This window comes from Komagataella phaffii, chromosome 4, assembly GCF_000027005.1.
Source record: "Komagataella phaffii GS115 chromosome 4, complete sequence".
Taxonomy (NCBI): domain Eukaryota; kingdom Fungi; phylum Ascomycota; class Pichiomycetes; order Pichiales; family Pichiaceae; genus Komagataella; species Komagataella phaffii.
In genome coordinates this window covers 47,904-61,956 of record NC_012966.1, presented here as the reverse complement: position 1 = coordinate 61,956, position 14,053 = coordinate 47,904, and the positions used below count along the sequence as shown (strand labels likewise).

Genomic DNA, 14,053 nt, shown 5'->3' with positions numbered 1-14,053 from the left:
GGATCTCATTATCTCCGAATCTCTAATAGAAAGATCTGAACCATACACAACGATATGTTCGGCGATACAGCTAATAAGCTCATCTTGGATGCCAAAAGATCTAGAGCACTAGATGGTGTTCCAATGTACCAAGAACACGATGTCAGAGACATCATAAGGGAAACTCGTGATTTACAGAAAGAATCTGACATCATTGCATCCCAGGATACCAATGCACAAGACCGCGTCAAACAATGTCAGTTATTCGTAACGCACTTATCTATGCGTCGCAACAAGCGTTGTCTATTGGGTTATCAGAGATCTAGAGTCGAAAAACTCATGGAAGTCGCATGGAATGGTCAGGAAATGGATCCGCAACAAATGGAGAATTTATCGCATCACGAGCAAGAGTACTTCAAGAAATACAGTAACCTAGTAGCATTATACAAAAGCCCTTTTCAAGACGTGGATGTTAGCGGCTCTTTGGAACCACCTAAAGAAGTATTTATCGATGTGCGTGTATTGAAAGATGCAGGAGAAATATTGACAGAGTATGGAGTGTTTAACTTGACTAAAGATTCTCAATTCTTCGTCAGACAAGCAGACGTGGAGAAGTTAATTCAGCAGGGCTACTTGGAGAAGTTATAAGGGTTCACCTGAACTTTGTTGTGTCTTTCGGGTGATTAATCCCAAGAGACTTTCAAACACCGCACGATCATCTCCGTAACACCAGTGGATTTTTATTTTGGTTTCAAGTTCCGTTATTCGAAAGATTGATCCCAGACCTTTTTCCTTCAAAAAATTAGTACCGTTTGTTCGTCGAAACTTTCGGGACCAAACTATACCTTTGGTCTTAAAGACGATGACTTCATTCTCTCTCTCTATTGTTGTGCGCTGTATCGAGGAAAGAAAATCAACTAAGTTGATTTTATTCTTTAGCGGGATGAAAATTTCGTGCTTTTCAGGATTGAAAGTAGACCTTTTGATCATTCTTATGTTATCGGAAGGCCTGTTCTTATTGAAGGTCCAGAATACGATCCATCGTTTGGTCTTATTACTGAACTCGCTCAGCCCGTAATTAGTAATATTCAATTCCTTCAGTTTTCCTACCACAGGCTCTAGAGAATTATACTTTCCAACCAGGGAAGAATATACGGTGTTTCTGCCGGGATACTTCACACTATGGTTTATCATATTGATGATAAATTGTGATTCACCACCTTCAGTTGCGAGTTCCGTCGGTTTTCCAACAAGTACTGGTTTCTCAGGTTTATTTTGTTTGATTCCAGTCTCGTCATAAAAGGGAGGGTTGGTCATGACGACGTCACAGTTTTCTATGTCCATAAAGGGATCGTCTCCACTTCGAACCAATTTCAGTTGAATCCGCTCACTGCTTACATTGTTCTCTTCTAAAACCTTCTTCGCACATTCAAGACTTCTCTCATCAATGTCTGTGCCAATAAACCTCCAGGAAGTTAGCCTGGACCCTAATAATGGATATATACAAGTGTGGCCCGTGCCAATATCTAAGATCAATGGAGAATCCCCCAATTTAAACTGCTCAACTAACGAACCTACCAGTCTCAAATACTTCAGTCTGTTAGGAATGCGGGGACATAATCTTGTTTTGTCCAACTGGACTTTCAGTTGGAAATATTCTAGTAGTATGACCTGGGCTAGCTCTATCAACCCCTCGTGGGTGTCAAAGTTGTACTGGGAACCCACGAAAAATTGGTCCAGCGAGGGGTGCTGGGCGGCCAACTGGTGGAAGTTAATATTCTCCAGCAGGCGAACTTTTTCATCCATATTGCTTGAGAAAACTGAAAAATTGCCTGCAAGTTAGTTGCTAATTCAGTTCACAAGCGGACAAATAAAGTACCAATGTCTGGAGTATTAGATCAATTATTGCTAGATGACGTAAGATAGATGTGAATTATGATTTAGTGACAACTTACTAACAATGTGTCCAAAAAGATTGCCAAATTTTGTCCTCAGCAATTCCTCAACTACCACAAGTGCATGTCAGACCCCAATGTGAAAGACGTGACTGAGTGTATTCCGTTTCAAGGAGAATTAGCCAAATGTATCAAAAGTGATGTGCCTTCTTTCCAGAAGATCCAAGATAAATGCGCAGATGTAATGAAAGATTACGAAACTTGCATTCGAAGTAAGGGCAAGACTAGTGAATGCATCGACCAGCTGAATAGCTTACGTAATTGTGCTCAAAGGGTAGTCCAGAAATAATGACATGATAATATGAAGGGATGGAACAGGGATGTAGATAGCTGGTTGCACTAAATGTATGTATATCGGGTTGCAATATATGCATTAGATAGATAGGGTCTCATATGGCCGTTGCTGATTGTCGTTAGATATCGTTTTTTTAATAAGCTTTGCACATCAATCAGAAGAAAAGTTTCACCTCACCGCGGTCTGACCCGCGGAAACTGGTAGATAAGGAACTTGAAATTTCAATGTCATGTCACTGTCATCTCTATAAATCGTTCTAGTACCCAAATCTGTTTTAATCGCCTAGTACCAAGTATCATGCTAAACCCTAGGGCCATATCATTGATTGTGTTGTCCCTCCTGGGTTCAACCTATGCCGAAGATTACGAATGTGTCGGTACATTTATCTTTGGTCGCCACAATGACAGACCTGCCAAACCCACAAACCAGCAAACTCCACTAGGAGCTGAAGCTCAACTGAAGAATGGAGCTCTTTTCAGGGAAAGATATTATGGACTCACTTACGATAACGAACCTGTGGACTCTGAATATAAGATTGAAAAATTGAACGATGAAGGATTTTACCAAGCTTCTCAGTACTATGGACAAGCTCCATACTCAGGTACCATCGCCAAATCCCATATGGCTTTCCTTCAAGGATTGTTTCCTGCAACTGATGGCCCTTTGAGCAACGAACTGCTGATTCAAAGCACTGAATCCGATTTGGACAATGGGACTGTTATGGAATATCCTTTGAATGGCTACCAATACGTCATGATGGATTTCCAAGACCCCAATGCTCCCAATAATTTCATTATTAAGGGTGACGTTAACTGTGCAAACTCAGATTCAGCAATTGCAGCTGCATATAAGACTGAAGAGTTTCAGAACCTCAATGATACCACTTTTGACTTTTACCAGTCATTGAGAGATGTTCTACCCGAGGAAGACATTGCTACTTCGTTTTTGAATTTCGGTAATGCTATGGATATTTTCGATTACATGAACGTCAACTGGATTCACAACAGCACTTTACATGACCAATGGAATATCACTCTCCTGGACGAAGTAAGACTTTTATCAAACCAGTTTCAATGGCTCATATCTTACAATGAGACAGATGTAACTGGAGACATTTCTATTGGAGGCCAATCTATTTTGGGAGGTGTTTGGACATACCTAAACACTACCAAGGAGGCACAATCTCCTCTGATAAACTACTTCACAGGCTCTTTCAATACAATGTTTCAATTGAATGGTTTGCTTCAATTGGACAAACTATCTGCCAACTTTACTGGAATGCCAGACTACGGAGCCACCTACATATTTGATCTGATGCAGGACACATCCGATAACTACTTCGTGCAATTTTCTTTCAAAAATGGAACTGATTCCTGGGATCAGTTTACTGTATACCCAATCTTTGGATCTGAAGATACAATGATGTCATGGGACGATTTCTCCGAGAACATCAAGCAGTATTCCATCTTAACTTTGAGCGATTGGTGTGACAGATGTAATGCAGGCGTGGAGCAATCTTCCAAATATCCATCGGTGTGTGTTCCCTACTCTTCTACTTATAAGGCTGCAAAAGAACTTCAAAGTAACGGGGTTGACCTTGAAAGTATCCTGTCCGGTGATTACTCGTCTTTGGACATCCAGGATAGCCATCACTCCAAGCTTTCCAATGCCGCTGCAGGTGGAATTGGTGCAGGTGTAACCATCGGTACAATGTTGGTCCTTGGCGCATTGTTTTTGGTGTTCAAAAGGGTCACCAGGTCCAAGAAGAACAACGTTCCTATTGCGACATCTTCGGAAAGTGCCAGTTCTGATTCCTTGGCTGAAAAGTCAGTCTAATTAGGGAACCTTTTTCTATTCTTAACTTTTTTTTCTACCCCCCTTAATAAAAGCACCTTCTGCGCAATCTCTCCGCTTTATCTATTATTCCTAAAGGGATCCATCCTCATCGTTAGATTACCCGCCCAGCCAGATCTTTGATATTACATGCCATCTCCGCTGCACGTTGATTGTCGCGAATTATTGAGAAGGCTACTAATAAACGGACTTACTTCTTCTTCCCTCTTTCCTTATAATCAACGTCTTTGACCCATCAGAGATCCATTGTTAATGAGCCCATAGTCGTCCTAATAAAAATGCAACAAGGAAGCAGCATAGCGGAAGCTTCTGCTAATACGACAGAGAAATCTGGTCAGCTCGTTGGACGTAAAGCAGCTCAGTCATTGCGTTTGTTTCATAGTCCCAAGCAATCGGACTCAGAGCCACCAGTTTCTCAACACAATGATCAAGAAGAGGAGTCAGCGGTATACAATTTTCCTTTGGCCGTAGAACTGACTCCCTTTAAGAATAAAGTGGGTGGGCACACGGCCATCTTCAAATTCTCGCACAGGGCTGTTTGTAAAGCTTTGGTAAACAGAGAAAATACATGGTATGAAATCATAGAGATGCGTCATCCAGAGCTACTAGAATTCATGCCCAAGTACATTGGAGTGCTGAATGTACGCTATAGTACCGTTTTGGAAGAAAATTACGACGTGTCCGTAAAAAGATCTACATCCCAGGTGGATGCTGATCCTCTCGTTGCTCCTGAAGTCTTGCTAGACGATAACAAGCACATCATTCCCAAAGAGTTTCTAGGACACTATTCTGCCACTAATTTCGCATCTTCTGAGGACTCTATATCAATTTCTCCCCCTCCATTCTTTCCCTCTCACAAGTAACAGCATTGGTACCACTACAGTTAATAAAAAACTCCAGGAACTGGTTTTGAAGGAAGTTTTTGGCCCTTTTAGAGATCATTGTCAGCCAGCAACACATAGCATTCATCGCCGCAAACTTTCTTATCGACGGAAATCGAACCATTGTCAAGCTCAATCATGTTCATCATCTCACCCACCCCGTCTCAGCCACTCTGCACAGTCCAACGTTTCCACATTTCCAGAAATGTTTCGATCATCTACCACTATTGATGAGTCATCCATCCCTCCCTCTCCTACCCCTAGTGATGGGTTTGATGAAACCATTCAAGCTTCTCACAAGGTGGATAGGTCAAACAGTGACTCCATATTTGCCATGGATCATGATCGTCCCAGAATACACACTAAACTAGAGCAGTTTCTTCTACTAGAAGATCTAACCAACGAAATGAAAAGGCCATGTGTTCTTGATTTGAAGATGGGTACGAGACAATATGGCATAGAGGCCAGTGTTTCAAAACGTATCTCTCAACGTCGAAAATGCCAAAAGACCACCAGTAGGAGATTGGGTGTGCGGATATGCGGAATGAAAGTGTGGGATAGATCATCTGATAGCTTTTTGTACCGAGACAAATACTTTGGGCGACGAGTAAAAGAAGGAGAACAATTTGCAAGGTGCCTATGTAGATTTCTCTATGATGGGAAGACCTCTTATAGTGTGGTCAGGCACATTCCGTCTTTGATCAAAGAGATTGAGAAGCTGAAGCAGGAATTTTCCAAGTTGGTAAATTATAGGATGTACGGTTCATCCTTGTTGTTGATGTATGATGCCAGTAGAGATACACTGGAAGAAAGTCAGATACTTGTCAAGATTATTGATTTTGCACAATGCGTTACAGGTGAGGACCCTCATCCTCCCACCACAAACTTCCCACCTGTTCATCATAACAGGGTTGATGACGGTTATCTCCGTGGTCTGGAGGCATTGATTTACTATTTTATCAAGATCTTTGAACTGCTTACCAATATCAATTTTGTCGATCACGAACATGCTCTGTCTGTCATCAAATCCAATTCTGAGATTCTAAAATCACACCTTCATTCTCCAAATCAATGGTTAGACTCTTTCGACGCAGAGACAATGAATTCTGTGGTTCCAGAAAATCAACATAGCTATTTGGATCAAGAACTAAAGTTTGAACCATTATTGGAAGACGTTTCGGACTAACATAATACGCTGTATAATACATAATAATACAAAGAACTAGCCATTTCCTTTGAACTTTCAGCCTTCTGGTTGCCAAAGAAGTAAGCTATGCGAGGAAGAGAAATCAATCTGTTCTTATCAGATTTCAAGTGGTGCGTAAGTCAGTTGAAGTATAAATAGTTGTCTGCAAAAATTTCTGCTCAGGAAACAAACTGACGTCAACATCAAGTATTTAATGTCAAACATAGTCTCAATTACTGATGTAAATGAATCCAACAGCCGAGAATTCTTCTGCCCTTCAAAACTGAAGTCTGTGTCCAGACCAGAATCACCTTGATGAATCTACTGGTGGAGTTTCAAAATCTTGCTCGGGTGATAATCTGGAATTCTTTTGGAACAATCTATCCGTCTGGTCCATTCCGTCATAAAAATTGTTCCATATGGCCGCAACGTTATCAAATTCCTTCCCCACAGCTATAGCACCTTCCAACGATCTATTCAGGGTGTTGACGTTATTCAAAAGAGTATCCATGGAAACTGATATTTCTGCAACCAAAGCATCTCGTTGCTTTTCAAAGTAGGATGACGATTTATTATTAGGTTTGGAAGACATTAATGACGCAGCAGGGTGTATGGGAAAAGAGAGATGTAAATATTAGAAATGTCACGAAGGAATAAAGACGCGACTCCACTATACCTGGGATGGGCTAGCTATCCGAAATCAAAGTAAAGCCAGGCTCAAAATTCTGGAAACAAACCAAACTCTAACAACTGCTACAAATGAACCGAAATTCGGGACTTATCAATAAAATCCATGATCTGATCTCAGTGGAAGGTTGCCTACCCACCCATCCATCAATTGAGGACATCGCGAGATTCCTCAAACCTCCGATGCCTAATTATTTCGATGTTTGGGGAACCATCCAACACCCTTCTTGAAAACGTAACCAGATCCTTAACAAATGCGTTCTCATTCATGTTTGATTGTTGTATCGGAGAAAATATTAGTGCAAGGTCTCTACACGCAGTTCATTTGTAAAGTTAGTCAACTGGGAGACTTTCCCAATATCGATGTGGTTTTGACAGTTGAGATAGCAAGTGCGCATAAGGTAAACATTGTACTACAACACTTGTATGAAGCTACGAGAAACTCATATGGGCTAGACGTAGATATACAAGTAGGGTTTGCTAAGTGGGTGTTCAAAGATCCACATAAACAATGGTCCCAAATTTACATTGCTGACGGCGACAACATCCCTCATCAACTGCAATTGAACAATATCTCTAATGTCGAACCAGTTCACATCTGTTTTAACCCCAGCGACACTAGCACAACTGAATATACTAATGAGTCATCTGCAAACGACTTCAATGCTGAGCAGTTCAGAGTCGTTGCAGTTGGAGGGACTTTTGACCATCTTCACGATGGTCACAAGATTTTGCTAGGCATTAGTGCCTTTCTGTCAAGAGATGAACTAATTGTAGGAGTTACAGGGGAAGCAATGCTGAAGAATAAAAAATACAAAGATTATCTGGAATCTTTCATAGAACGCAAGGAGAAAATTCTTAGGTTTTTGGATTTTGCATATCCCGGTCTTCCAGTGGCTATACATGAAATCAATGATGTTTGTGGGCCAACAGCTACGGTAAGAGAAATTGAGGGACTCGTCGTTAGTGAAGAAACAAGCTCCGGAGGAGAATATGTCAATAAGGTTCGTCGAGAGAAGAACCTCCCCGCGTTAGAGGTCTTTGTTGTGAACGTTCTTGGTGGTTCGGATAAGACGAGCTTTAGTGACAAATTGAGTAGCACTGAGTTGCGCAGGCGGGACTACGAGAAGGCTACTGCCCAAATTTGATTATGATTCCATTGTACTACATTCACAGATTTGTATGTAATACACCCTTTCATTTCGGGAGATCAGAGAGACCCTAATCTTTAATGAATAGCGCTCGTTCTTGGATAGTTGGACGTCTGACAGCCCTTGGTGGTGTGTCAATGGCAAGTTGTTCATGTTCTGCCAGTTCATCATAAAGTAAGAGTGATTCATCCGTCACATAACGTATCTGTTGGTCTATGGAATTAGAGACTATTACAAGCTCTGTCTTCGTAAATTCTTTGTCTCCTAATCCCAACAGTCGTTGAAATCTATTCTTAGTATCTTTGAATCTCTCATTTCTTCTAACATCAAAGATGAAAGGCGCGCCATGTTTACGATGAATTTCATTCCTAAATTGGAACACAGGAACCTCCCTGATATCCCCTCTGATGATCTCAACGTCATCAAGTTCCAAAACTTGGTTCTCGTCGGTTGTGGTGAGGATCTTTTTGAGATGAGGAAAGGAGCCAACGAATATATGGTTGGTACTCTCTCGCAGAACCAAACTAACTATATTTTCGTCAGCGACTAAGGTTCCGAACTTGTGATCAACAGAAGTCCATGCAAGAATACCCTCCCGAACTTCATCGTTGAAGCCGATCTTGTACTGTAGCTTGCCCAGCAAATCAAATATAGATTCCTGTTTGGATATTAAAAGCTCATACTTTTGTAGGTGGAGAACTGAATTGTTGAACCAATAAACCTCGATTGGGACCAAACTTTCAAATTCCGCCAAAGTGATATCTAAAATCTCATACTCAAAGGTAATTGTTTGAGACGGTTTGACGCTTCGAGGAAGGATGTCACGCAACCGTGTGTTCCTATGGATAGCGATTCTAGTATCATCATGGTTCACTCCATACAGGCGTAAATAGTCGGGATCAGTTTTGATTTCTTTTGCAAATCTGGCAACAAGACAGTCATAAGGAATTTGAGAGGGAACCCATACATGGAATGTCTTGGACTCCAAATTTTTCTCATCCTCTTCGTTCAAGTAGGAATCCAGTAGAGCCGGTCTCACAAACAGATGAATTCTAGATTCCAAAAAGTTGTAGTAGGTAATAACAGATCCATAACCATCTATATTCTCCTTGATTGATCCATCAGATTCGGTGTCGGCCCGCGTGAAACAAATGATATCTCCATTCAATAGCTCTGACTCAGCAAACGAAATTTCAAGGATGATTGGTTCAATAGATTTCGGCTCAATTTCTTCGTAAAAGTTTAACGGAGTCTCTAAATCAAATCCCATAAAATAATTGACAGATTTGGTCAATGTAGACACCTTGGCATCCTTGTTCACGACGACATGAGTCAAACCTTGCAAATTTTGGGACTTGGGGTCAAAGTACTTCAGAAATAAAAGAATCGAATCTTGGTCGCAGCTATGAAAAGGAGGAAAAGTATCACTAGGGATCTGAGAATACCTTTGCTTGAGAATTTCAAACTTGTTGTTGGAATTGATCTCAGAATCAAGCTTTGGGTTTTGCTTATTTAGTTCCAGAAGTTTCTTGGAGACAAAATTAAGCTCTTTGCCGACTTCTTCCACAAACAAGAATGTCTGTTGAACTAGCTTCTTACCAGAATTCAGTTTAAATACCTCGCCAATTGGTATTTTAGAAGTATCATAAGTCAGTGGAACCGGACCATCAGGTCTTGCTGTATAATTTCGTCGCGTGGATACATGCCAGAATCTAAAATGTCTGGGATCCACTCCTCCCAAAGAATCTGATACCAGATCATATAACTTCGACAAAGGTTCGGTTTTCAGTAGCTTAACGTCTAGTGGGTAAGATTCTTCGTCAAACAAGTCACTAGCATAATAGTTCAAGTCCGAAACATTCGGGGTCAAATCAAAGCCCTCATACTTGGAGAATGTCTGGTTGGTGATAATCTTCAGATGCTCATACAAGTGCATCTCCCTTCTTTCTTTTTCCAAAAGGTCACGCTCCTCTAATTCTTTGTGGATCTGCTCAGGAATGTGCGATGGAACGTCTGCGTCTGTCACTGGTTCTAGAACTGCTTTCTCTTGGCTCTTCCTAATGTAGACAAGCATATATGCAGACGTATGACGTTTCTGTTGGTAATCCAAAAACTGAGATCTAGTCATTGATCTAACCACATCCGGCTGAAGCTCGTCAAAGCCAAAATTTTCGTCAAACACCTGGCTCCTAGTTACTTTCCAGACTTTGTCATCATCAAATCTGTACCAGGTGTTTTCAATACTTGGCTTAATCATAGCGTAGTAGTGGCCCGTAGAAATATCTCCTGTGTGAACAAGTACACCATGTAAAGAATAGACCCAATCCTCATCATAAGCATCACCAGCACTATCCAAATACGGCTTGAGGTCAATTTCATCAGGGAAGGAGTGGCGATCGTTTATTTTAACTAACTGATCGTAGACAAAGTCGTATTCGAATCTTTTTAATTGCAAATGCAAAACTGGTGGGAAGCTTTCAAATACAACACCTTTCTCGGCGTCCTGAAGGCCAAAACCAGAGGCGTCGTATTTATTTTCGCCGCTCAACGTCTCCAGTTCAATGTAGTTCTCAAAAGAGTTTTGTAAAGAACCCATGTTCTTGACGTTCAACTGTATATCCCAAAAATCTTCTATCCTGCTACTCTCATAGTCGACGTGAATGCATCGAATAAAACTTTTCATCTTGCCAACGAAAATATCATTCAAACATCCTTCAATGGAAGTCCCCTTCATTTTATTCTCTAATTTTTCCATTAAAAGACGATTCATTTCCTGAACATCGTTTTGAATGAAAGCTTCATTAGTATCCCATCCAAACGACCTGGTTAGTTCGGTTGTGTCAACTGGAAGGTTTGATTTTTGAAGCTGATAGAAGACTCGTTGTAGCGCTAGAGAAACACTGATGGTCTCTTCACTGATTTGCTCGTTCTTTGCCTCATCATCCGTTGGAATAGCATAAACTTTTTTACGGAAGATATTTGTAAAATAGTATGACTGTAGAAGTGAGTTCAAATAACAAGTAGCTCCTTGGTTATTCAAGCCCACCAAGCCAGTTTCCTTCTTACTATCATAATTCACAAAACTATGCCACAGAACTCCGGTGTGGTCTTTGATTACTCTCACATAGACTGTGATATTGAGCTTATTATCGAATAAAAACGGCTTATCATATGACTTGCTAGCACGATGTAAATTTCTAAGTTCAAGGAAGGTGCTAAATCCCCAATCGGTCACATCTTGGTTGAATCTGTGGTAAGAAGCATTCGATTTGTGTATATAAGGGTACTCGGGGTTCCACAAATCAATTGCAAACTGAGCGCAAACGTACCAATTCGGGTCCTGCTCTTGATCGTCATCAAGGGGGTGAGGTTCCAGGTAGATTCCAATATTGGTGCCATTATTAGCTCTCTTGAGAAATATTAGCAGGTTCCATTTGTAATTTCCTAGCACAAATCGGGGGCTTACAATCTTGGAATCAGACAGTTTCCTCCAGTCCTGTATATTCCAGGTGAAATAGCCTTCAAACTCAACCTCATAGTCAGGTGGGACTGGCGGAAGAACATGCTCCTTGACCGCTTCGAAATTGCTGGAGTCATGTTGGATCACATCAACCGGATTAGGAGACTGACTAGCACTTGAGTCCATGCCAGAAACCTCCATTTCTTCCAGTGGTGGCGTAGGAATTGACTCCTCCATTAGAATATATGGGTGGGTTGCTCCAAAAGATCTCAGCAAAAAAAGTGTCGTTACAAAGATTTAATCCAATGAAAGAAAAGAAACAGCAAAATTATCAGTACTCTGTTCCAATTGGTTGTCAGGAAGCTGTTTCAAATTGCAATTGGGACTCCTTTGTTAAAATCAAAGGGGGAGATCTGATTAGGATAAGAACAAGAATGATAGAAACATAGGCACCCTTTCGCTCGAGATCTGGGTGTTACCCGGATTGATCATTATGGTTTTACTTAAGGCATTTATAAAATGGTACAACGAGGGTCATGGTAAAGATACATAGATAGCGAGACGGTACTGAGTGATGACCAGAAGTATCGTCTCCGTCGCAAGAAGTGACATTGGCCTAAAATTAATCGGATTGAAAGACATACATGCGCACTTCATTTATCATTTGGAAGCGCGGTCTAAACCGTCGTGTAGTGGGCTAACCCTACTACTAGACATTGAGTGCACGTTTGAATCATTGGATAAGAAAGGTTGTGGCACTGGAGTGTTGATTCCTTCACCAGGAAGAGGCACAAAATAGTTGTCACCAGCATTGTCTTCTAACTCGATGGTAGAATCAGATGCTTCTCCAGGCAGTTGATTATTGTTATCATCGGAGCTTGAACTATCGTTGTAGTCAATTTCAAAAGTATTACTGTGTCTTCTCTCTAATTGAACTTGTCTAAGCGAGTCTGTCACTCTATTGTAGGCATGACGGCCTACGTTCATGTTCGTCTGTTCGGACTCTTCTTGTGGGTTGCCGATGCTGTTCATTCTACTCTGGCCAGAACGTATATTCCCAGCAGCAGTTCTCCCTGAATGATATTGATTGTAAGATTCCTTATTCTTGTCGCTCAACAGGTGTACAAATGATTTTTGCTCCTCTCGACTGTTCCAATTTAAGACCCTGCTCACGCTGTCGAAATATTCATTCTTGGACGACCTCACCGTTGGAAATGGGAAGGGTGAGGCGGCCACAGTTACATAATACCCTTTGAGAAGCTCCACGCGTGACCTACCATCAAAGGAGGCCCATGCCGTGGATCTTGATCTTGCAGGAACCTTTATGCGTAAAGTCATTGAGTCTGGCAAAAGAATAGGTCGAAAGGAAAGGGTGTGAGGGCAAATAGGTGTAACACTAATAGCAGAAACACTGGGGTGTACTAGAGATCCACCTGCGCTGAGAGAATATGCGGTAGACCCCGTTGGTGTAGCTATTATGAGGCCGTCGGCTTGGGCTACGGTCAACAAAGAACCATCTCCGTATAACTCAAGCATCGATACCCAAGGTGAAGGGCCTCTATCAACAGTCAGCTCATTGAGGGCCTGCTGCTCGCACATCAATTCACCATTTTCTTTATGAGCTCGACAGGTAAATCTCATACGCAAGTTGGTGCGCACACCATTCTCCAGAACATCGGTCAAAATGGAAGCAAAGTCTTCAAATGCAAAGTTAGTCAAAAAACCCAGCGAACCAAGGGAAAATGAAAGAACAGGTGGGACCACTCTTTGAAACAGTGTAGATGCGTACAATACAGTCCCATCACCCCCAAGAGTGATAACCAAGTCAAACATATCCGGACAGTCCCTAATCAAAGCCTTGTTCCAAAACTTGAGGTGTTTCTGCGCTGTTGGTATCTCCTGCCATATTGATTTTGGATCGAATCTTCTAGATTTCTCAAGGTGATGGTCAACATAAATGTCCATGTGAGGCTCTCTTCTCAGCAGCCACTCTGTCAACTCCTTTGTCAGGTATATAAGTGAATTGTCACGGGCTTTTGTGATGATCATCACCGACCGAACATTGAGCTTGATGGTGGCCTTGTTCAAGTTTCTAGCCAGTGATCTAACTCCGTTCGCCGTCTTAGCTAACTGTGCATGGGACTTCACACTTTTCAGCGAAGGTGAGAGGTGCTTAATCTCGTCTGAAAGCTTCGACTTTAGTTTTGACGGCTTGCGTTGAAGGCCACTGATCTCCTTGTCTGATGGCAATTCTCTTGGGTTATCCTTACAGTACAAACTGTTGTGCAATATAGGAAGCTTAGGGAGTGACTCATATCTATGCTTGGGCTCCGTAGAGGTATTATCCAAAATAGAAGGTTCAGGATCTTCTCCCTTGTGCGGCTTCAAAGAAGACATCAAATTTTATTGGATAGATACCGAGCTAAACGACTTTTGTGTGGTATGGGATGGCCAGGTCAAATACGATTCTTAGATGAGAAATGCATTTCGGACTAGTTCTAAGTTGGGAGGGGGGCAAGGAGAAACCTTCGCGAACCTTACAGTACCAAAAACGTTGGGTCTGATCGCGCTACGCTAAATGCGATCTGTACTGTATGTATCTATG

At 41.6% G+C, this 14,053-nt stretch overlaps 7 protein-coding genes across 7 annotated transcripts; 3 read left to right on the top strand and 4 right to left on the bottom strand.

Moving 5' to 3' along the window:
* Positions 1-54: 54 nt before the first annotated feature.
* Positions 55-627, top strand: PAS_chr4_0028 (Subunit of the GINS complex (Sld5p, Psf1p, Psf2p, Psf3p); the record flags this gene model as incomplete). The annotated part of the gene is made up of 1 exon (XM_002493388.1): positions 55-627. One exon carries the CDS (start codon positions 55-57, stop codon positions 625-627), a length of 573 nt encoding a protein of 190 aa, XP_002493433.1.
* On the bottom strand, positions 622-1,785 carry PAS_chr4_0027 (Hypothetical protein; the record flags this gene model as incomplete). Its single annotated transcript, XM_002493387.1, has 1 exon — positions 622-1,785. The coding sequence occupies one exon, from the start codon at positions 1,783-1,785 to the stop codon at positions 622-624; it is 1,164 nt and encodes a 387-aa protein (XP_002493432.1).
* A 741-nt stretch (positions 1,786-2,526) lies between these two features.
* Positions 2,527-4,065, top strand: PAS_chr4_0026 (uncharacterized protein; the record flags this gene model as incomplete). The annotated part of the gene is made up of 1 exon (XM_002493386.1): positions 2,527-4,065. The coding sequence occupies one exon, from the start codon at positions 2,527-2,529 to the stop codon at positions 4,063-4,065; it is 1,539 nt and encodes a 512-aa protein (XP_002493431.1).
* A 2,392-nt stretch (positions 4,066-6,457) lies between these two features.
* On the bottom strand, positions 6,458-6,742 carry PAS_chr4_0024 (Hypothetical protein; the record flags this gene model as incomplete). The annotated part of the gene is made up of 1 exon (XM_002493385.1): positions 6,458-6,742. One exon carries the CDS (start codon positions 6,740-6,742, stop codon positions 6,458-6,460), a length of 285 nt encoding a protein of 94 aa, XP_002493430.1.
* A 349-nt stretch (positions 6,743-7,091) lies between these two features.
* Positions 7,092-7,985, top strand: PAS_chr4_0023 (Putative pantetheine-phosphate adenylyltransferase (PPAT); the record flags this gene model as incomplete). The annotated part of the gene is made up of 1 exon (XM_002493384.1): positions 7,092-7,985. One exon carries the CDS (start codon positions 7,092-7,094, stop codon positions 7,983-7,985), a length of 894 nt encoding a protein of 297 aa, XP_002493429.1.
* A 73-nt stretch (positions 7,986-8,058) lies between these two features.
* On the bottom strand, positions 8,059-11,685 carry PAS_chr4_0022 (Ubiquitin-specific protease that may play a role in ubiquitin precursor processing; the record flags this gene model as incomplete). Its single annotated transcript, XM_002493383.1, has 1 exon — positions 8,059-11,685. One exon carries the CDS (start codon positions 11,683-11,685, stop codon positions 8,059-8,061), a length of 3,627 nt encoding a protein of 1,208 aa, XP_002493428.1.
* Positions 11,686-12,108: 423 nt separating this feature from the next.
* Positions 12,109-13,845, bottom strand: PAS_chr4_0912 (uncharacterized protein; the record flags this gene model as incomplete). The annotated part of the gene is made up of 1 exon (XM_002493382.1): positions 12,109-13,845. The coding sequence occupies one exon, from the start codon at positions 13,843-13,845 to the stop codon at positions 12,109-12,111; it is 1,737 nt and encodes a 578-aa protein (XP_002493427.1).
* Between the last annotated feature and the right edge of the window lie 208 nt (positions 13,846-14,053).